At 47.3% G+C, this 21,924-nt stretch overlaps 1 protein-coding gene across 1 annotated transcript in view; it reads right to left on the bottom strand.

Moving 5' to 3' along the window:
* Positions 1-18,310: 18,310 nt before the first annotated feature.
* rbbp6 (retinoblastoma binding protein 6) overlaps positions 18,311-21,924 on the bottom strand; it is a 58,223-nt gene continuing 54,609 nt past the window's right edge. The window contains exon 18 of the mRNA XM_068003016.1: positions 18,311-20,281. Coding sequence (XP_067859117.1) covers positions 18,700-20,281 — 1,582 coding nt within the window. The 3' untranslated portion in view covers positions 18,311-18,699. The remainder of the gene's footprint in view (positions 20,282-21,924) is intronic.

Below are 21,924 nucleotides of genomic sequence, written 5' to 3'. Positions count from 1 at the left end.
GGGAAGATGAAAGGCAGAGTTTGAGAGTGTTTTTTGATCGTTGTGAATGATTTACTTCCTTGGTTACTGAATGGCGGTAGATGTTTAGGTAAATATCCACGTGTGAAGTACATTTATCTGTATTGTGTGGAAGGCATTTTCTACTAAAATTAGTGCATGTGGCTACAATGGTGTTGCTGTAGCCACATCTGTGGCTAGTCAGTGATTTCTATTGGTCAATACTGTGTTGGATCAATCCAAACCTAATCCCACTGCCCTGTTCTCTCCCCATAATCCTGTAACTCCCTATACACGGATACCCTCCTTCCCTCAGAGTGCCTCTCACGTTCTGTCGCTTGACACAGGACAGTGAGTGTCCCAGTGCTACACTGCATGATATACACAGGACAGTGAGTGTCCCAGTGCTACACTGCATGATATACACAGGACAGTGAGTGTCCCAGTGCTACACTGCATGATATACACAGGACAGTGAGTGTCCCAGTGCTACACTGCATGATATACACAGGACAGTGAGTGTCCCAGTGCTACACTGCATGATATACACAGGACAGTGAGTGTCCCAGTGCTACACTGCATGATATACACAGGACAGTGAGTGACCCAGTGCTACACTGCTTGAAATACACAGGACCACACTCCCCTCTTGCCCCAATCCCTCTGCAGTAAGCTGAGTTTAGTTGCTGTTGTCCTTTCAGTCTTGCCCTGCTCTCTATTCACCTAAATTCAGCTGAGATATAAAAATGAACCGAGACTCTCCCTGACTGGCCCTGTCCCAGATTGCGAATGCTGTGTGGTTCTCCAATGTCGGTGTTAAATATAATGGGCCAGATTTTGCTGTCAGCGGCGAATGAACAGCACTAGCCATTCATTAGACTTGCACTTGCCCATAGACTCTCTGTGGGGTTCTGCACGGCAAGTTACTGTAAGTTCGAGATCCATTTGGCGTGGCACCCTCACAGGGCATCTGGGACCTGTGTGAACAGGGCAAGCAACTGTGTGTTTCCTTAACCAATCAGATTGAAGAATCGATAATAAGCAGCACAGAGTCTGAACCAGGAAGCGTAAGTTAGAATCATGAATTCAATGTCAAATCAGGTACAGTAAACAAAATAGAGGGAAAGAAATATTAGAGTAAAGACGGAAATAAAAAAGAGACAGAGAGAAAAAGTCAGAAAAAAAAATGTTACTTAAATTATTTTTTAAATGTCCAACAATAATTAAAAGCTGAAGGAATGAGACTCTACACTTGTAAAAGTTAATTTTCAGTGCCGGAGAGGTGGTTTGGCAGTAATTAAGACTTACCATGCTGTTAAAAGGGTACTAACTTTGGAATGGACAAGCTCTAAGGTTTTTGGCGTGATTAGTCCGTATCTACAACGTCAGTGCAGGAACCTCACACTGTTCAATGGGAGCCAGCCGGCGAGGAGCCATTTTCATGCAGCTTTTGGAGGATCAGGTATCTCGGGCAGCAACTTCCCGATTTCTGCGTTTAACTGCAGATGTGCAGTCGCCGGAAGTTACTGTTCGATTTGCACAGGAACAACAGTGAGCGCTGTTAGTCTTATTGTTATTTTTACAGCAAAATCTGGCCCATTGAGATGCTCCATTGCACTGGGAGTGAGGCACCAGTTCAACATTATGGAGCAGTGGGATGTTGGCACTATTCCTAAACCTGTTGAGTGACCAATCTCAGTCACAATATTGGGGGTAACAGCCAATAACCCAGGGGATAATGGGAAGGAGTCATCCCTGAGCAACTCTCACTCCCTTTCTGGCAGCTGGTATACTTCGGCAGTTTACCCCTCCGCTGTAAAACTAATTATGGGAGACCGGAGGGGAGAAATAGGGGGAAATTTTTACAAATTAATCCAGACAAATCCTCTCTACTGAGGCATGAACCCAGAAATAATAACTGGTATCTATCTCAACCAGAACAGAAACAAGACTAATCCTCACAAAGCAATGTCAGGGAGACATTAGGCTCGATTTTCGCACCCGCGATCGGGTGCGTTCGTGGCGGGGGGGCTGTGAAAATCCGGGATTCCCGGGGCAGGTCTGGAGCCCGGCTCCAACCGGGGGAGACCCTCACTCATTGCAGGAGGCCACTCTGTCACTTTGGACAAATGTAAGGAGTCTTACAACACCAGGTTATAGTCCAACAGCTTTATTGGAATCACAAGCTTTCGGAGCTTTCCATAACTTTGGACAAAGTTTGGCCTCCACCACCCTCCTCCTAACAATCAAATGCACAAATTTGCACACTTACCCCGGTGTCCAGGCACATGTACCTACCTTGTGGACCCCCTCAAACTTCTGGATGGGGGCCGCCGTAGCTGCAGTCATGACCTCCTTGGAGGGCGAACAGCATCACCAGCCTCGCTGTCCACCTCTGACACATGGAGCTCCACAACACAGTGCTGTGACACATCCACCTGCACAGCAGGAGGGAGGGCAACCGCAGAGAGAGATACGTCGCAGAGGGTACTACCCTCACCACAGGGTCTACAGACCGAGGCTCAGCTTCCTGGACCTCTCAGAGCAGCAGTGCACATGAAGGCTCAGAGTCACTCGACATGTAGTCGTGGACATCTGCAGCCTCCTTCATGCCGAGCTGCTCCCGGCTGGCCCAAGCACCATCTTCTTACCTGTCGCTGTCAAAGTCACCACTGCCCTCAACAACTTCTCCTCCGCATCCTTCCAGGGTGCCACCGGGGACATCACCGACGTCTCTCAGTCGTCTGCACAAAAGAGCCCTGCAATACACCTACACCCACTCTGCAGTGACACAATGGGTGGCATCAAGTGTGCGTGTTCATGGTGAACCCCATGAAAGGGATCTATTCCACAAGCCAGTCAAGAATGGGCAAGACATGGCAGTAGTGGTGATAATAATAAGATTTATTGTGCATGTGAAATAAAACAAATATAAATAAAAAACATGATAAATCATCAGACACCCCTGTGCATTCCCTTTGCGTTCACAAAACCTTCGCCTTGCGTTTCCGGGAACCCCTACGTGGTGCTACCCCTGTGGCTTCAGCAGAGGTAGTGGCAGGTTGCTCTTGTCCATGCCCTGACCGATGAGATGCTTTGGGCCAACGTCCTCTGGGTTTGGGTGCCTGTGAGGGCTTCTCCAAAGACTGCTCCACCTGCACCTATGCAGGGGCAGACTCGGCCACCTGGAGAGGGGGCAGCATTGCAGGTACTGGTTGAGAGGGGGCAACGGGTGAGACGTGGGAGCGCTTTGAGTGGCGTTCCCACTTCCATGCCCCCTTTCACCATCACCCCTCTCGTGGCCCAGGCCCACATCACTCCTTCCACCCTGCTGGACGGCAGTTTGGAGGACTTGTGTGAGGCCTTGAAAGGCCACTTGTAAAGTATCTGTCAGCCTGTTCAAGGCGGCAGAATGTTGCTCACCCTGAATCCGAAGGGCCGTTGTCAGGGCCTGAATGGACTCATTGTTGAGCCGTGCTTGACGCTCAAGGGAGGCTTGCCTTTCCTCCATCGCAGACATTCCCACATCTACCCACGGCACTATCTCAGAGATGCCCTCACATCCCTGCGACACTATCTCGGAGATACCCTCCTGTACCTGTGCCACCATTCCCCTCATGCAGGAGTTGGACTCCTCCATCCTCTGCGCGATTGTGGAGAGTGCGCGTGGCACCTGTTCCAGCACCTCGCAAATGTGCTGCTGCCCCTCGACGACTCTTCTTTTCACGGCTGACCCCCAGGGTTCAGCATCTGTGTGCAGCTGAGCAGAACCTGGAGAAGAGTGTTCCCACCGACGTGGACTCTCCATGGCTGCCCCTGCCACCAGGGTCTGCTCGTGCTCACTTGTGCGTGGTGACTCATCATGTGTAAGCCCAACTAAGTGAGGACGGGGACCCACCGAGGTGTATGTATCTGCACTGGTGGACGCATGGCTCAGATGTGATGATGGACCCTCAGAGGCTGGCAGGTCCTCTGAGGAATCGCCCTCCATGGTCACGGCACTCGCAGATGACCCTGCAAGAGAACAGAAAGCAATATTAGGCATGTGGACAGATGTTGAGGTGCTGCAGATGCCAAGTGATGCTAAGATCATTCGCTATCATGAGTGCTGAGTGTTAGCTTTCTGTCACCGGCCATTTGTGCAATCCCAGCCTCGGCATCCGCCACGGACAGGCACTCCAGTGTCCGGCTTAGTTCCATTGCCTGCTGCTCCGCGTCCGTTAGGACCACCTGGTGTGGCGGGCTCCCTCCGGTCCGTGCCCCCTCCGGTCCGTGCCCCCTCCGGTCCGTGCCCTCTCCCGGGCGTTCTGGCATCTCTTCTCCTATCAAGGCAAAACACAGAGGCGTGATTGAGTGATGGTTGCATGGTGAGCCGCTGCATGCATTGGTGTGAGTGGGGTTGAGCGTGAGGGAGATGCATGGGAGGGTGCGTGTGCAACATAGCCATGATATTGTATGAGGATTGGGTTGAGTGGTAGTGTTCGAATGGGGACAGGGGCAGTGAGTACGTGCAGGCAAGGTGAGAATGATAGTTGAGTGGATGTGAGGAGTGATGCGAGAGCATTGTGGTGGCAGTGCAGAAGGAATTGTGCGGTGGTGGAGGTGATGTGGAAGACGGAGTGTGGGAGAATGCGTAAGTATACTCACTTTGCCTGACCTGGTTAGGTCATTAAATCTCTTCCTGCACTGGACCCAGATTCGTGGCACATTGCCGCAGCTGGTGACCTCCTCGGCCACCTTCAGCCAGGCCTTCTTCGTGGTGGAGGGAAGGCACTTCCTCCCATCAGACTGGAAATAGATTTCCCTCCTCCTCCTCATCCCATCCAGCAGCAGCTGGAGTGAGGAGTCTGAAAATCTCGGGGCAGCCTTCCCTCTGGCCTGCTCCATGGTTCAGCATTGGTTGTTTGCTGCAGGAGAAGCATTGATGGACTGCCCCTTTAAATAGGGCTCCTCCAGCTGACAGACCTTACTGCGCATGCGCAGTCCGCCCGCCGCGCAGCTTACCAGCGGGAAACCCGGAAGCACAGGTAAGTGGCTCCAATTAGCCTGTAATTGCGTGCGGAGCACACTGATTTCACCGGGCACATTACCCACGCGCCCAGTCGACCCCCCCGCTGAGAACCCGCCGCCCTGCTAATATCGAGCCCATTGTGATAGATGTATGTGTATATACACACGCACATACACTCATACACACACCATAATATATTTTCAATGTTAACTGTTGAGAAATGAGAACTGGGGAAGAGATATTCTTAAGGTTTCTTACTCTAACTGAGAGAAGGAAGGAGATGGTGTTTATTAATGAGGAAGGATGAGCTGCCTGTCATCTCATTGATATGTGTCTTAATACTGTGTTACACAGCTAGTGCAGGCAGTATATTAAATCACTGGGCCTCTACATAGCAATTCGAAGTTAATAAAAATATAATGCTGTCCGAGAGCTGGTAATAGAGTTTATGATATAAGTTACTGAGTCAAGGTGATTGTGTGAGAGTTGGGTCAATAGTCCAATGTAATTCCATAAAGGGTTTCAGATGTGTGGGTGTAATCGCTACAGTCAATCAGTCTCTGCACATGTGCAACTGAAAATGCTTTGGACTCAAGGATTTGGGAATGAGTTTCTATACAGAGACCAACCCATACCTAATCCTGGCATTCCTCCATCCAATGAGATAGAATTTAAATGGACCAAGCACCTTCCCAATCACCCCCATTGTACAGATTCCAAATACCAAACCATACCAATGCATTCCCATTGTACAGAGTTCCAATTGACCAACCCTCTGCCTATTCCCTTCCATTGTATAGAATTACAATGCACCAAATCCCATCCCATTCATTCCCATTGTACATTCCTTCCTAACCTCTTGCTATTCATTCCCATTGTATAGCATTCCAATGGTCCAAGCCCTTTCATTTCCTTATTGCTGATGTGGTAGTGGTTGTGCTTGTATCATGCCAGTGGCACCGAGTCATACAGAGAAGGAGTGCACTGCCCAGCGTGGCACCGAGTCATACAGAGAAGGAGTGCACTGCCCAGCGTGGCACCGAGTCATACAGAGAAGGAGTGCACTGCCCAGCGTGGCACCGAGTCATACAGAGAAGGAGTGCACTGCCCAGCGTGGCACCGAGTCATACAGAGAAGGAGTGCACTGCCCAGCGTGGCACCGAGTCATACAGAGAAGGAGTGCACTGCCCAGCGTGGCACCGAGTCATACAGAGAAGGAGTGCACTGCCCAGCGTGCTACTGAGTCATACAGAGAAGGAGTGCACTGCCCAGTGTGCTACTGAGTCATACAGAGAAGGAGTGCACTGCCCAGTGTGCTACTGAGTCATACAGAGAAGGAGTGCACTGCCCAGTGTGCTACTGAGTCATACAGAGAAGGAGTGCACTGCCCAGTGTGGCACCGAGTCATACAGAGAAGGAGTGCACTGCCCAGCGTGGCACCGAGTCATACAGAGAAGGAGTGCACTGCCCAGCGTGGCACCGAGTCATACAGAGAAGGAGTGCACTGCCCAGCGTGGCACCGAGTCATACAGAGAAGGAGTGCACTGCCCAGCGTGCTACTGAGTCATACAGAGAAGGAGTGCACTGCCCAGTGTGCTACTGAGTCATACAGAGAAGGAGTGCACTGCCCAGTGTGCTACTGAGTCATACAGAGAAGGAGTGCACTGCCCAGCGTGCTACTGAGTCATACAGAGAAGGAGTGCACTGCCCAGTGTGGCACCGAGTCATACAGAGAAGGAGTGCACTGCCCAGTGTGCTACTGAGTCATACAGAGAAGGAGTGCACTGCCCAGTGTGCTACTGAGTCATACAGAGAAGGAGTGCACTGCCCAGCGTGCTACTGAGTCATACAGAGAAGGAGTGCACTGCCCAGTGTGCTACTGAGTCATACAGAGAAGGAGTGCACTGCCCAGCGTGCTACTGAGTCATACAGAGAAGGAGTGCACTGCCCAGTGTGGCACCGAGTCATACAGAGAAGGAGTGCACTGCCCAGCGTGGCACTGAGTCATACAGAGCTGAATGTTCCCAGGGTCCGTGCCACACCCTAGGACCCTCCCCATCACTGCCACAGTCCCAGAACTTTCCACAGTATATCCAAACATATTTACAATGTAATCAACTCACAAACATATCTACACTGTATACAAATGAGCCTTACCTCGAGAGGAAGCAGCTATTAAAGGTACATAATGAGAGTACAAGGGGCAAACTCAACAACCTCTGCAGAGCAGAGTTTGTAAAGGTTCAGCAGAAGCCACCTCGAGGCTTAGACATGAAGGCAATTGAATGCAGCTGCTCATTTACCAGTGATGCAGACAGAATCATAAACTATTATATCGACAAAACCGAATGCTTCCCCCTTCTGGAGGGACAGAAGATTGCAACTGTACTTACTACATTTCTAAAGAAGCTTCTTGCCAAGGCAGATTTGGACTTGCAGATAGCAGTGGTGCAGAATGCCTATGCAAATGGAAGCTCAACAAGATACAACAATTCAGCATGGAGCCAGGTCGGCAAATGGGAATGCGGATGCCCTCTCTCGAATGTCTTGCCTGACAACAGGAATCGCTGCCCCTGTCTCTTTTCTGGGGTGGGGTGGGGGGAGGGGTGGTGGTGGGATATGTAACAGAGTGAGAGAGGGACGATATGTAAGCCATGGGATGTTGAGAGCTCTGTATCTGAGATAGGGATATAACTTTAAGAAGTTATATAAAAGGTGGTATCGTTTAAGAAATCGTTAACCTTAATTGCTTTTAATGACTCCCAGCCTGTAAGAATAAAAGGCTAGGATATGTTGCGTTGGGGGAGAGGAGGGAACTGGGAGGGATAAGAGGTAAACTGGAAAGTAACACCTATCACTGGGTCCTGGATTGGTATCAACTTGTTACAATATATCCAAACAAACATATCTACATTGTATCCAAACATAGCCACGATATATCCAAACATATCTATATTATAACATATCCAAACATATCCATATTATAATATATCCAAACATATCTATAGTATCTCCTACAATATATTCAAACATATCTACAATATGTCCAAACATATCTATAATACTGTCCCAGCACTGACTGTATTACAGGACTGAGTGTCCCAGCACTGACCATGTGTAAAACAGGACTGTCCCAGCACTGACTGTGTGTGTATAACAGGACTGAGTGTCCTAGCACTGACTGTGTGTAAAACAGGACTGTCCCAGCACTGACTGTGTGTGTATAACAGGACTGAGTGTCCCAGCACTGACTGTGTGTATAACAGGACTGTCCCAGCACTGACTGTGTGTGTATTACAGGACTGAGTGTCCCAGCACTGACTGTGTGTAAAACAGGACTGTCCCAGCACTGACTGTGTGTGTATAACAGGACTGAGTGTCCTAGCACTGACTGTGTGTAAAACAGGACTGTCCCAGCACTGACTGTGTGTGTATAACAGGACTGAGTGTCCCAGCACTGACTGTGTGTATAACAGGACTGTCCCAGCACTGACTGTGTGTGTATAACAGGACTGAGTGTCCCAGCACTGACTGTGTGTATGACAGGACTGTCCCAGCACTGACTGTGTGTATAACAAGACTGTCCTAGCACTGACTGTGTCGATAACAGGAATGACTGTCACAGCACTGGATTAAAAAAAAATTGTTTATGGGATGTGGGCGTCGCTGGCGAGGCCGGCATTTATTGCCCATCCCTAATTGCCCTTGAGAAGGTGGTGGTGAGCCACCTTCTTGAAACGCTGCAGTCCGTGTGGCGAAGGTTCTCCCACAGTGCTGTTAGGAAGGGAGTTCCAGGATTTTGACCCAGTGACGATGAAGGAACGGCGATATATTTCCAAGTCAGGATGGTGTGTGACTTGGAGGGGAACGTGCAGGTGGTTTTGTTCCCATGTGCCTGCTGCCTTTGTCCTTCTAGGTGGTAGAGGTCGCGGGTTTGGGAGGTGCTGTCGAAGAAGCCTTGGCGAATTGCTGCAGTGCATCCTGTGGATGGTACACACTGCAGCCACTGTGCACTGGTGGCGAAGGGAGTGAATGTTTAGGGTGGTGGCCAATCAAGCGGGCTGCTTTGTCCTGGATGGTGTCGAGCTTCTTGAGTGTTGTTGGAGCTGCATTCATCCAGGCAAGTGGAGAGTATTCCATCACACTCCTGACTTGTGGCTTGTAGATGGTGGAAAGGCTTTGGGGAGTTAGGAGGTGAGTCACTCGCCACACAATACCCAGCCTCTGACCTGCTCTTGTAGCCACAGTATTTATATGGCTGGTCCAGTTAAGTTTCTGGTCAATGGTGACCCCCAGGATGTTGATGGTGGGGGATTCGGTGATGGTAATGCCGTTGAATGTCAAGGGGAGACTCTCTCTTGTTGGAGATGGTCATTGCCTGGCACTTGTCTGGCGTGAATGTTACTTGCCACTTATCAGCCCAAGCCTGGATGTTGTCCAGGTCTTGCTGCATGCGAGCACGGACTGCTTCATTATCTGAGGGGTTGCGGATGGAACTGAACACTGCGCAATCATCAGCAAACATCCCCATTTCTGACCTTATGATGGAGGGAAAGTCATTGATGAAGCAGCTGAAGATGGTTGGGCCTAGGACACTGCCCTGAGGAACTCCTGCAGCAATGTCCTGGGGCTGAGATGATTGGCCTCCAACAACCACTACCATCTTCCTTTGTGCTATGTATGACTCCAGCCACTGGAGAGTTTTCCCCCTGATTCCCATTGACTTCAATTTTACAAGGGCTCCTTGGTGCTACACTCGGTCAAATGCTGCCTTGATGTCAAGGGAGTCACTCTCACCTCACCTCTGGAATTCAGCTCTTTTGTCCATGTTTGGACCAAGGCTGTAATGAGGTCTGGAGCCGAGTGGTCCTGGCGGAACCCAAACTGAGCATCAGTGAGCAGTTTCTTGGTGAGTAAGTGCCGCTTGATAGCACTGTCGACGACACCTTCCATCACTTTGCTGATGATTGAGAGTAGACTGATGGGGCGGTAATTGACCGGATTTGATTTGTCCTGCTTTTTGTGGACAGGACATACCTGGGCAATTTTCCACATTGTCGGGTAGTGTTGTAGCTGTACTGGAACAGTTTGGCTAGAGGCACGGCTAGTTCTGGAGCACAAGTCTTCAGCACTACAGCCAGGATGTTGTCGGGGCCCATAGCTTTTGCTGTATCCAGTGCACTCAGCCGTTTCTTGATATCACGTGGAGTGAATCGTATTGGCTGAAGACTGGCTTCTGTGATGGTGGGGATATCGGGAGGAGGCTGAGATGGATCATGCACTCGGCACTTCTGGCTGAAGATGGTTGCAAACGTTTCAGCCTTGTCTTTTGCACCCACGTGCTGGACTCCGCCATCATTGAGGATGGGGATGTTTACAGAGCCTCCTCCTCCTGTTAGTTGTTTAATTGTCCACCACCATTCACAACTGGATGTGGCAGGATTGCAGAGCTTTTATCTGATCCGTTGGTTGTGGAATCACTTAGGTCTGTCTAAAGCATGTTGCTTCCACTGTTTAGCATGCATATAGTCCTGAGTTGTAGCTTCACCAGGTTGGCACCTCATTTTGAGGTATGCCTGGTGCTGCTCCTGGCATGCTCTTCTACATTCCTCATTGAACCAGGGTTGATCCCCTGGCTTGTTGGTAATGGTAGAGTGAGGAATATGCCGGGCCATGAGGTTACTGATTGTGCTGGAATACAATTCTGCTGCTGCTGATGGCCCACAGTACCTCATGGATGCCCAGTTTTGAGCTGCTAGATCTGTTCTGAATCTATCCCATTTAGCACGGTGATAATGCCTCACAACACATTGGATGGTGTCCTCAGTGCGAAGACGGGACTTCGTCTCCACGAGGACTGTGCGGCGGTCACTCCTACCAATACTGTCATGGACAGATGCATCTGCGACAGGTAGATTGGTGAGGACGAAGTCAAGTAGGTTTTTCACTCGTGTTGGTTCGCTCACCACTTGCTGCAGGCCCAGTCTGGCAGCTATGTCCTTCAGAACTTGGCCAGCTCAGTCAGTAGTGGTGCTACCGAGCCACTCTTGGTGATGGACATTGAAGTCCCCCACCCAGAGTACCTTCTGTGCCCTTGCTACCCTCAGTGCTTCCTCCAAGTGGTGCTCAACGTGAGGAGGACTGTAGGTGATAATCAGCAGGAGGTTTCCTTGCCCATGTTTGACCTGATGCCATTGTTGAGGACTCCCAGGGCTACTCCCTCCTGACTGTATATGACTGTACTGCCACCTCTGGTGGGTCTGTCCTGCCGGTGGGACAGGACACACGCAGGGATGTTGGCTCAAAGGTATGATTCTGTGAGTGTGGCCATGTCAGGCTGTTGCTTGACTAGTCTGTGGGACAGCTCTCCCAATTTTGGCACAAGTCCCCAGATGTTAGTGAGGAGGACTTTGCAGGGTCGACTGGGCTTGGATTTGCCTTTGTCATGTCCGGTGCCTAGTGGTCCGATGCCGGGTGGTCTGTCCGGTTTTATTCTTATTATGACTTTTTTTAGCGAGATTTTACAACTGAGTGGCTTGCTAGGTCATTTCAGAGGGCAATTAAGAATCAAGCACATTGCTGTGGGTCTGGAGTCACATTTAGGCTAGACCAGGTAAGGACGGCAGGTTTCCTTCCCTGAAGGGCATTAGTGAACCAGATAGGTTTTTACGACAATCTGGTAGTTTCATGGCCATCATTACTGACACTAGTTTTTATAATTCCAGATTTTTATTTAATTAATTGAATTTAAATTCCCTAGCTGCTGTGGCGGGATTTGAACTCATGACTCTGGATTATTAGTCCAGGCTAACATAACCACTATACCGTACCCATTCTGTGTAAATTATATGAATTACAGTTGAAATGAGCTGTGGTGAAGATACTTTATCTTCTTGGAGAATGAGGTGGGAACATTGGTTCAACAACCTTTTCTGTTACCTATTCTGTGCTGAGGCACATTGCCTTCTGGACGATGCCAGTGCATTGACCCAAATGTAGCTCACAATACAAACATCAGCTTGAAGCAAGCGTTTCTATAGAGCTGTGTTTTCCTGGCTCTTCTCTATTCATTTTGGCTGTTTGCAATGAATAGTACGTAACACAAGGCATGGAACTATCAAACAGAAGAGCACAACACAGGAACTATGCCAGCAAATCCTTGACTACAGCCTGTTAGAAGATAGGTGAAGTCAGACAATGCATGTGAAAATAATGAAATAAAAACAGAAAATGCTGGAGAATCTCAGAAGTGAGGCAGCATCTGTGGAAAAACAGAGTTAACGTTTCAGGTCGAAGACCTTTTGTCAGAACTGCTGACACTGAGACATATACGGGCACATATAGGTTCTGACGAAAGGATTTTGACCTGAAACGTTAACTCTGTTTCTTTCTCCACAGATGCTGCCTCACTTGCTGAGCTTCTCCAGCATTTTCTGTTTTTATTTCAGATTTCCAGCATCCACAGTATTTTGCTTTTGAACACGTGAAAATAAATCGTGCTCTGAGTATCCATTTAGTTAAGGACACCCTTAGCCATTCTTTATTCTAGGCACTGGATTCTGATGTAACGTATCAAAGGAAAAGCAACAACAGGGTCTACAATATCAGCCCCACCTCCAGCCTGCACTCCTGAGTGTCCTGCTCTCCTCAGACATTGACTGACTGATATCATTCAAAGGTTCTCACTGTGAGCCCATGTACTGTCGCTACTTTGCAGCCAATTCATCGCATTTAGTTTTTAATTCACTCGTTGATTCTGCTTTCTGAACTGCGCCATTGTTTGAAACTCTGCGTCAGGCAGATTGATAAATAATCTTCCTCTTTTTTTTTTAAGTGAGCAACTCCTCAAAGCCCAGGCATTTGGAGGATTGCCAGGGCCCGTCTTGCAGTGCACTTGGCTTCTCATGTGAGCCAAGAGCTTCGATACATGTATTGAAGCTTTTGGCTCACATGAGAAATACTCAGCTAATCTGAACTTGGCCTTGACTACCAGACAAATGGAGATGCCAGGAAACACTCAGGTGGCCTTGGCTCATTCCACAGTGTCAGCCATGGCTCAGTGGTAGCACTCTCACCTCTGTCAGAAGATCTTGGGTTCAAGTCCCACTTCAGAGATTTAAATGTATAATCCAGGCTGACACTCCAGTGCAGCACTGAGCAAGTGCGGTACTGTCAGAGGTGCTGTCTTTTGGATGAGATATTAAATCGAGGCCCCGTCGGCCTGTTGGATGTAAAAGATCCCACGGCACTACTTGAAGAGCAGGGAGTTCTCCCCAGTGTCCTGGTCAATTATTTATCCCTCAATTAACATCACTAAAACAGATTATCTAGTTATTATCGCATTGCTGTTTGTGGAGTCTTGCTGTGCGCAAATTGGCTGCCATGTATCCTACATTACAACAGCAACTACCCTTCAAAGGTACTTCATTGGCTGTCAAGTGCTTTGGAGCGTCCTGACGTGGTGAAAGGCGCTATAGAAATGCAAGTTCTTTCCTTCTTCTAACGTTTCCAGCGTCTGATACTGAAGATGAGCTAAAACACTGAATGCATTCACTGAGCTCCTCCCAGCCATCAACAACCATCGCACAGTTGCATCAGCCCCGCCATAGCACAGACTGGCTCCCGATCGCACCAGAACCAAAATGTTCTGAAAACATTTGAATGAATCTCACTTAATCCTGTCCATTCCCATAGTTTAGTTTCCAAACAAATGACTCCTTAAAATAGCTGAGTTGGATTTGTCTGAATTTTTTTTTTAAACCTAGGATGCGAGGGCCAGGAATTTCAGGCCAGCAGAGAAAATTGTGGAGAATTCTCCTGCGACTTTCTTCCACCAATCAACAATACTGGAATTGTTTTCAGCTGTCATGAGTTTTAAACAAAGCCAATCTGCACAGAGTTAATCTGGGTTATGGAGACTTGGCCGAGGGCCTTGGACTGCTGCTGAACATCAGTACACCAGACCACAGCTCTGAGGCACATAACTGTCTGAGGGGAGGGGGGGGCAGAGGGTCACACACAGACATGAACATGCACACGTCCTTTTATCAAGAAAAAAGATGGAGAGGTGACCTGATGGAGATCTTTAAACTTCTGAAGGGGTTTCATCGGGTAGACATGGAGAGGATGTTTCCACTTGTGGGGGCTCCAAAACTAGGGGCTCTAAATATAAGATAACTTCCTGATAGAATTCACTGTCCCGTACATGAGTTGAATTCACTGTCCCATACATTGTATGGAATTCACTGTCGCATACATTGTGTTGAATTAATTGTCCCAAACACTGAGTTGAATTTACTGTCCCATACATTGTGAAGTCACCGTCCCATACATTGTGTTGAATTCAATCCCATACATTGTGTTGAATTCAATCCCATACATTGTGTTGAATTCAATCCCATACACTGTGTTGAATTCAATCCCATACATTGTGTTGAATTCAATCCCATACATTGTTTTGAATTCACTGTCGCACGCATTGTGTTGAATTCATTATTCCATAAATTGTGTTGAAATCACTGTCCCATAGATTGAGTTGAATTCACTCTCCCGTACATTGTGTTAAAGTCACTGTCCTATACAAGGTTTAAATCCACTGTTGAATACAGTGTGTTTTTGGAATGAAGATGTATAATATCCCTTTACCCCAATAACACTTCCCCTGTATACAGTACACAATAAGGAGTTTCTATCTCTTTAGTCCTGCTTACACTGCCCCAGTACAGTACAGAATAGGGAGTATATTATACTTCTATATGATGAACAGAATTCCCTTTTTAACAATTACCCTGATCCTCCCTGTGCTGAAGGCATTGACAGTTGCTGTGGTTCAATTCCATGATCACCCTGAACCGATCAGTCCCTCACCAAAGTGTTAATTATTAATGTGTGAAACCAGACAGTAAATTTTACTGGATAATTATCAGGAGTAGCCTCCTCTAGCCCAGTGACACCGAAGCAATTTTAAATTGCCCTGCCTGAGACCAGCTACATCCCCACAGAGCAGGGGTTGAATTCGATCACTTGTTGTCTGAATGGCAGATTTAACAAATGAGCCAATGAGGTGCCAATACAAATAGGGAACCTCACCACAAACGATGTTAAAATGTTGCAAAGTCATGTCGATAAAAGAAGACAATCTCGTTTCTCTTGATTTTCTGTTAACACTGAATTGGAAATCCTTCAGCAGGTGCACTGAAACGACCAGTGTTTTGGTTGCACTGCCATCTAGTGGCCATCACTGTTATGCCGATGAGAACTGGAGAAAGAAGATCTTGCATTTATTTCACGCCTTTCACGACCTGAGGACATCCCAAAGCATTTCGCAGCCAGTGAAGTATTTTTTGAAGTGTAGTCACTGTTGTAATGTAGGAAACGCGGCAGCCAATTTGCGCACAGCAAGATCCCACTAACAGCAATGTGATAATGACCAGATAATCTGTTTTTTTAAAGTGATACTGGTTGAGGGATAAATATTGGCCAGGACACCAGGGAAAACTCCACTGCTCTTCGAAATAGTGCCATGGGATCTTTTACATCCACCTCAGAGAACAGATGGGGTTTTGGTTAGATTTCTTGTCCGAAAGACAGCACCTCCGACAGTGCAGCATTCCCTCAATACTGCATTGGGAGCATCAGCTTGGATTATGTGCTCAAGTCTCTGGAGTAGGACTTGAACCCACCACCTTCTGACTGAGAGGTGAGAGTGTTGCCCACTGAGCCACAGCTGACACCTAACCTGAATGGTATCTCCTGGGCTCATTTACCATTTGAACAACCTCTGGGCCCAGTATCTCAAAGGATGATGGAAAGGATGGGAAACAGCACAGAATATACTGAGAAATATAGAGAAACAAACCATCTCAACAGCAGCTACCTTCATTAGAGGGCCCCAGTCTTTGTGAAGTGCTCAGCAAAGACAAGCTTGTGGAAGTAAAAATAAAGAACATGCATTCTATAGCTTCTTATCACATCCTTAGAACATCCCAAAGTACTTCACATCCAAAGAATCATAACCTTCCAGTACATTAACCTGCTGCTTCCCAGTCTTTAAACAGTTTCTCATTCGGACCCATGTTCTAATCTCACTGGAAGTCTTTCATGTCGAACTTTGTCAAAAGTTTTCTGAAACTTCAAATAAACTATATCGCAGGGAATGTCACCATCTACTTTATCCCGAATTCCCCCCAAAAATTCACATAGCTTCATGAAGCAGGACCTCCCCATACTGAATCAATGTCATTCAATTGGATTTGCCTGCTACAATTCCTGGTGGATTATTCTAAACATTTCTCACTCTGAGTAAAGGAATTTGCCCTCATATGTTCTAAATTTACTTTTCACTAATTGATGCAGCCACTGGGTGTCAATTCTCAGACTTGAAGTAATATTCTGCAAAAAACCCAGCAGGATAATCTATTAGGTTCTGAAGATCAGGTGAGTGATGACATGTCTCGAAACCTCAGCCAATCACTTGAGAAACCCTGAATGCAGTAACTCAAACAGTGCACCTCGCTTTCTGCAAATAATATTGGTATATTATTGTGTTCTGCGGTAGTTATGTTCCATGAAGCTGCGAAAGAAAGGTTACCCACGTACTTTGTTAAGTACAATCAGCTAGAGCCAACTTTTAGACACAGCGCTTCTCTATATCTACTTGGTAACTTTGTGCACTGAGCTGTAAGGAACCTTTTGTTGAGCTGTGAACAGAGCGATCAATTACACTCCCCCCCCCAGAAGGACAAAGCGAGGTTATATACAATTATATAGAATTTACAGCACAGAAACAGGCCACTTGGCCCAACTGGTCTATGCCGGTGTTTATGCTCCATATGAGCCTCCTCCAACCTTCATCTAACCCCATCAGCATATCCTTCCATTACTTTCTCCCTTGTGTTTATCTAGTATCCCCTTAAATGTATCTATGCTATTGGCCTCAACCACTCCCTGTGGTAGCGAGTTCCACATTCTCACCACCCTCTGGGGGAATTCCCTATTGGATTTATTACTGGTTATCTTATATTTATGGCCTGTGGTTTTGGACTCACCCACAAGTGGAAACATCTTCTCTACATCGACCCTATTGAATACCTTCATAATTTTGAAGATCTCTATTAGGTTGATGCTGTTGGATCATAGAATGGTTAAGATACAGCTAGTCTCGACGGGGTGAGGAAGCAACAGGCCAAGGCCAAGTGCAACCCCAAATTGGAGGGGGAAGATAGCCTCACACCCGTGCCTGGGAACAGGCTGTCTCAGTGTTGGCTTACATAGATGCAGGGAGAAAAGTGACACCTGGTGCTACAGAATTTCACTGAAACAGCATGAGAAAATTCAGATGGTTTTACCAATATCTATCCCAAGGTTAACCCAATGGCATTAATCCATACAGAATAAAGGGAGTTAAAAGCCTGGAATTTAAACTTGCTTTCCATAGAGTGGCCCACAGCACAGACCAGAGATTACCACAGAAGTCAGGCTGTAATTATGCTTTGCGTCCAGCACTGATCTCTGTTACATTACATTGCCAACAGTGTGACAAGCTGTGCCAGGTCCCAACAGCCTCCTGTTTCCTATCCTCATCCTAAGATATGCAGCTCATTGTATCCACCTCGCAAGGATGAAAGGCTCAGTGATCCCAAGTTGGATTCAAATCCTTGACCTTCTGACCCCCCACTCTGTGCTTAGTCAAGCTTGCAATGAGACAGGTGTTCAGCACACTTTTGTACAATATATGGGCTTTGTCTGAACATTACAATTAATTGCAGGTAGGTTTGCCAAGTGCTCAGGAGGTCAAGAGGATCTACTGGAAATTTTCTACGCCCTGTATTGGGAGTTACACCCCATGTGCTATCAAACCAAAGTGGTTCAAGAATTACCCTCCAGCTGTGCTCTGCTCAAACTCTGCGCCTGGACCTACACAACTTCAGCATCCGTGCAAAGCTGAAAAAGCTTTGCACTGATGCTAAACATCTGTTAATGTACCCTGTATCTTTAAACAAAGTTGTTCCAGCTCCCTTATATTGTCTGAGTTGGAAACTCTTTCTTGTATCATCAGTGCCCTTTGCTTACAGAAAACCAGGAAGTGAACGGTCAACCTGGAGTAGAGAGAGAACCCCCCCCCCCTCTAATACTACCCCACTCATGAGGAACCAGCAAGTATATGTAAGCCTTGATGTTATTACCCAAAAATAAACCTCAATACTGTGGAAGTGAAAAGCTCTTGCGCTGTTGAGTGTTTTTATTGGTGGTGTTACTGGGGAGTGAGGAAGAGCACAGTGACACTTAAGTATTTGCACTGACTATAATGAATTCAATGAAAATTTATTCAGTCAAAAGATGACACAGTGAGGCTTTACTTTATACTGCAAATCATCAGGCAAAACATTTACATTAATTACACTGTCAGCTCGTATACACAGCTATAAAAAAAAGTTTAGTGAAAAATTTTCACAGTAGTTCCCAGTGTAGTCTGATAGTTCACTTAAAAATGCTGCAGCATAATCTGCCCATACCCATGGTCAAACATAATTCTGTACAAAAACTGCTAATTTATAAACCCTCAATATTACAGAAAACAAAATCTTCGAAGTTGCAGTAGACTCAGCGCAGAATAGCAATGTCCCAGTGAATATTTACAAAGCTTCTAATGTATTTATTACAGGATCTGATCAAACATTCCAGCCACCAGTCTAATCAGTTTCTGCCGTTCGTACGATGACCGAAGATCGAACTTTTTGGTCACTGTCCTTGTCCTTATCTTTGTCTTTGCTTTTTTTGGACTTTTTCTTTTTGTGTTTGTGTTTCTGTGTTTTGTCCAGTTCAGATTCGATGCCCAAGTGTTTCTTGTGCTTTTTGTGCTTCTTGTGCTTTTTGTGCTTCTTTTTCTCCTTCTTTTTCTTTTTCTTCTTGCTGTCCTGAGTGTCCTCTGAGCTAACACTGCTGCTGCGGCTCCGAGTCTGGCTCTCGCTTGGGCTGTGGCTTCGACTGCAGCTGGGGCTCGGGCTGCTTTGGGTGTGACTTTTAGTGGCACTGTTCCTGGAGTCCACAGACAACCCCTTGACCTCTCTCATTTGGTCCAAGACCTCTTTCGGCTCCCTTCCATCCTTCAGTGCGTGTTCCTCCTCACTCTCACTGTCACTCTCACTGTAGTCAGGTTCGAAAGCGGCCTCGTCAGTTTCTCTGGCCAGGTCCAGGGAATGGCGAGAATGCCGGGCAGAGCGATTGACTGGTCCTGGGGGCCTGCCACGACTGTGTTCTTTCTCACCCCGCCCGACAGAATGCTCTTGGTCATTCTTTTCAGCCAACACTTCAGGGTGAGACACCTTATTCCCACTCACTTGCCTGTCCTTACTGTTCCTCATTTCCAACACGTGTTTTTCCTTCTCACGACTGGAAGTAGCTGATTTTGGTTCTTCTGTGACACTTCTGGACTCGGACCCACTTCTGTGGTCCGCCTGCGGCTTCCTGTCCTTTCCAGGACTGTGGTCATTTTTCCTGGGCTCTGTGCTGCCTTTTCTGCTATCCATGTGTTGTTCCTTTCCTTTTTGGCCATGGGCCGGCTCCTCACTCTTACTGGGAGAATCTCGCCTCCTGATTTCTCGGCTTCGCTCCTCTCTGCGTTTGGTGGCTGGGATCTGTCTGTCGACGCTTTCCACCTTCCCGTCGACACAAGGAACCGTGTCTTTGTTTGAGGCCCCTCGACTGCCAAGCTCTGACTTTTCAGCCGGTCGGTCTTTTGCAGGCTGTGAGGGATTCTTGCTGTTTGCTGGCTCGCTATCACGCTCTGTAACTGCCGGCTTGTCGGGCTGAACCGGAGCTTTCTTCTTGTCCGAAGTCTCTTTGTCTGATGCACCATGCTCCTTATCTTTGGTCTTCAAACCTTTCTCACTCAGAGTTGAGCTTTTTGCTGGTGCTTTGGACTCCTGCAGAGCTTCATCCAGGTTTGGTTCTTTAGTAGCAGTTTTTGGGGCTTTCTCGGCAGGGGTAGCCTCTTTATCGGTTTGCTTAGTTGGGTTTGCAGTCTTAACGCTTGGCCCAGAGATGGCAGGTTTCCCAACATTTAATGCAGCTGCTGCTGTCTTTCCTTCGTCTTCATCAGTCTCGTAGTCCTCTTTCTCCCACTTGGATCGAGGGACTTGGACAATGACAATTTCATCTTCAGCTGGGGGTCTGGTGTCACTGTTATACTCCTCCATAGTCTTGATCACTGTCTTCTTTGCGTCCAACTTCTCTTCAGCTTTCCTAATGGGGCTCCCTCCAGCAGAACTGGTACTGGGGGTGGAAAAATATGAGTACAATTACACCAGCTTTATTGCCAGCTCTCCCTCCCCCACTTCAATAGCTAGAATTCCCAATTAAGCTCATATACAAAAGGCTCATCTAATGCAGCACGCACTGCAGTGCTGACCTGAGATAGCACAGGGTACAACACCCACAACTTGCCCCACCTACTCCATCTCAGCTGTTGTAGGAAAATACTTACCGACATGGAGAGGAAACGAGAGCAAGTGTCAGCAGGGTGGTCTCGTGCACCAGCAAAAAGGCATCCACCCACCCACCGTAACCTCACCTCCTGGGTGCAGTTGTTGCATGATTTGGGGGGGGGGGGGTGGGAGAGTAAACCCAGGAATTTGAATCATCACAACTTACTGCAGAAACATGGGGATGTACAGAACCAGAAAACGACCACTGTGGTCCATCTGGTCAGTCACAAGTTCTACACTCTCACTCTCCTCAAACACTTCCCAAAAAACTCTCCATCTCCCTCTTCAATTTGATGACACTATCCATCAACCCCCAGGCACTGTTTCCACACATTCATCACATAGACTCATAGAACGGTTACGGCACAGAAGGAGGCCACTCAGCCCATTGAGCCTGCGCCGGCTCTCTGCAAGGGCAATCCAGCTCGTCCCATTTGCGTGCACTTTCCCCGTAGCCCTGCAAATTTTTCTCCTTCAGGTACCTATCTAATTCCTTTTTGAAAGCCACAATTCCATCAACGTTTCGGGCAGTGCATTCCAGATCCTAAGTAATTGCTGCATAAAAAAGCTTTTCCTCATGTCGCCTTTGGTTCTTTTGCCAATCATCTTAAACCTGTGTCCTCTGGTTCTCGGCCCTTCCATCAGTGGGAACAGTTTTTCTTCATTTACTTTGTCCAGCCCCTTCATGATTTTGAATACCTCTATCAAATCTCCTCGCACCCTTCTCTGCTCTAAGGAAAACAATCCCAGCTTTCCCAGTCTATCCACGTAACTGAGGGACCTCATCCCTGGAACCAGTCCAGTAAATCTCTTCTGCACCCTCTCTAAGGCCTTCACATCCTTCCTGATGTGCGGTGCCCAGAATTGGACACAATACTCCAATTGTGGCCGAACCTGTGTTTTATAAAGGCTCATCATAACATCCTCGCTTTTGTACTCTATGCCTCTATTTATAAAGCCCAGGATCCCTTTTGCTTTCTTAACCTGTCCTGCCACCTTCAATGACCTTTGTACATATACCCCCAGGTCTCTCTGTTCCTGTATCCCCTTTAAAATTGTACCATTTAGTTTATATTGACTCTCCTCATTCTTCCTACCCAAATGTATCACTTTACATTTCTCTGCTTTAAATTTCACCAGTCTGTCTGTGTCCTCCTGAAGTCTGTTACTATCCTCCACATTGTTTACTATATTCCCGTGTTTCATGTTATCTGCAAACTTTGAAATTATAGCCTATATACCCAAGTCCAGGTTGTTAATATATATCAAAAAGAGCAATAGTCCTAATACTGACCACTGGGGAACACCGCTGTATACTTCCCTCCAGTCTGAAAAACAACCGTTCACCACTACTACTCTGCTTTCTGTCTCCTAGCCAATTTTGTATCCACGCTGCTGCTGTCTCTTTAATCCCATGGGCTTTAACTTTGC

Source organism: Heptranchias perlo, chromosome 22 (assembly GCF_035084215.1).
Source record: "Heptranchias perlo isolate sHepPer1 chromosome 22, sHepPer1.hap1, whole genome shotgun sequence".
Taxonomy (NCBI): Eukaryota; Metazoa; Chordata; class Chondrichthyes; order Hexanchiformes; family Hexanchidae; genus Heptranchias; species Heptranchias perlo.
The sequence above is the reverse complement of the archived record's forward strand: the minus strand, read 5'-3'. Positions and strand labels throughout refer to the sequence as shown.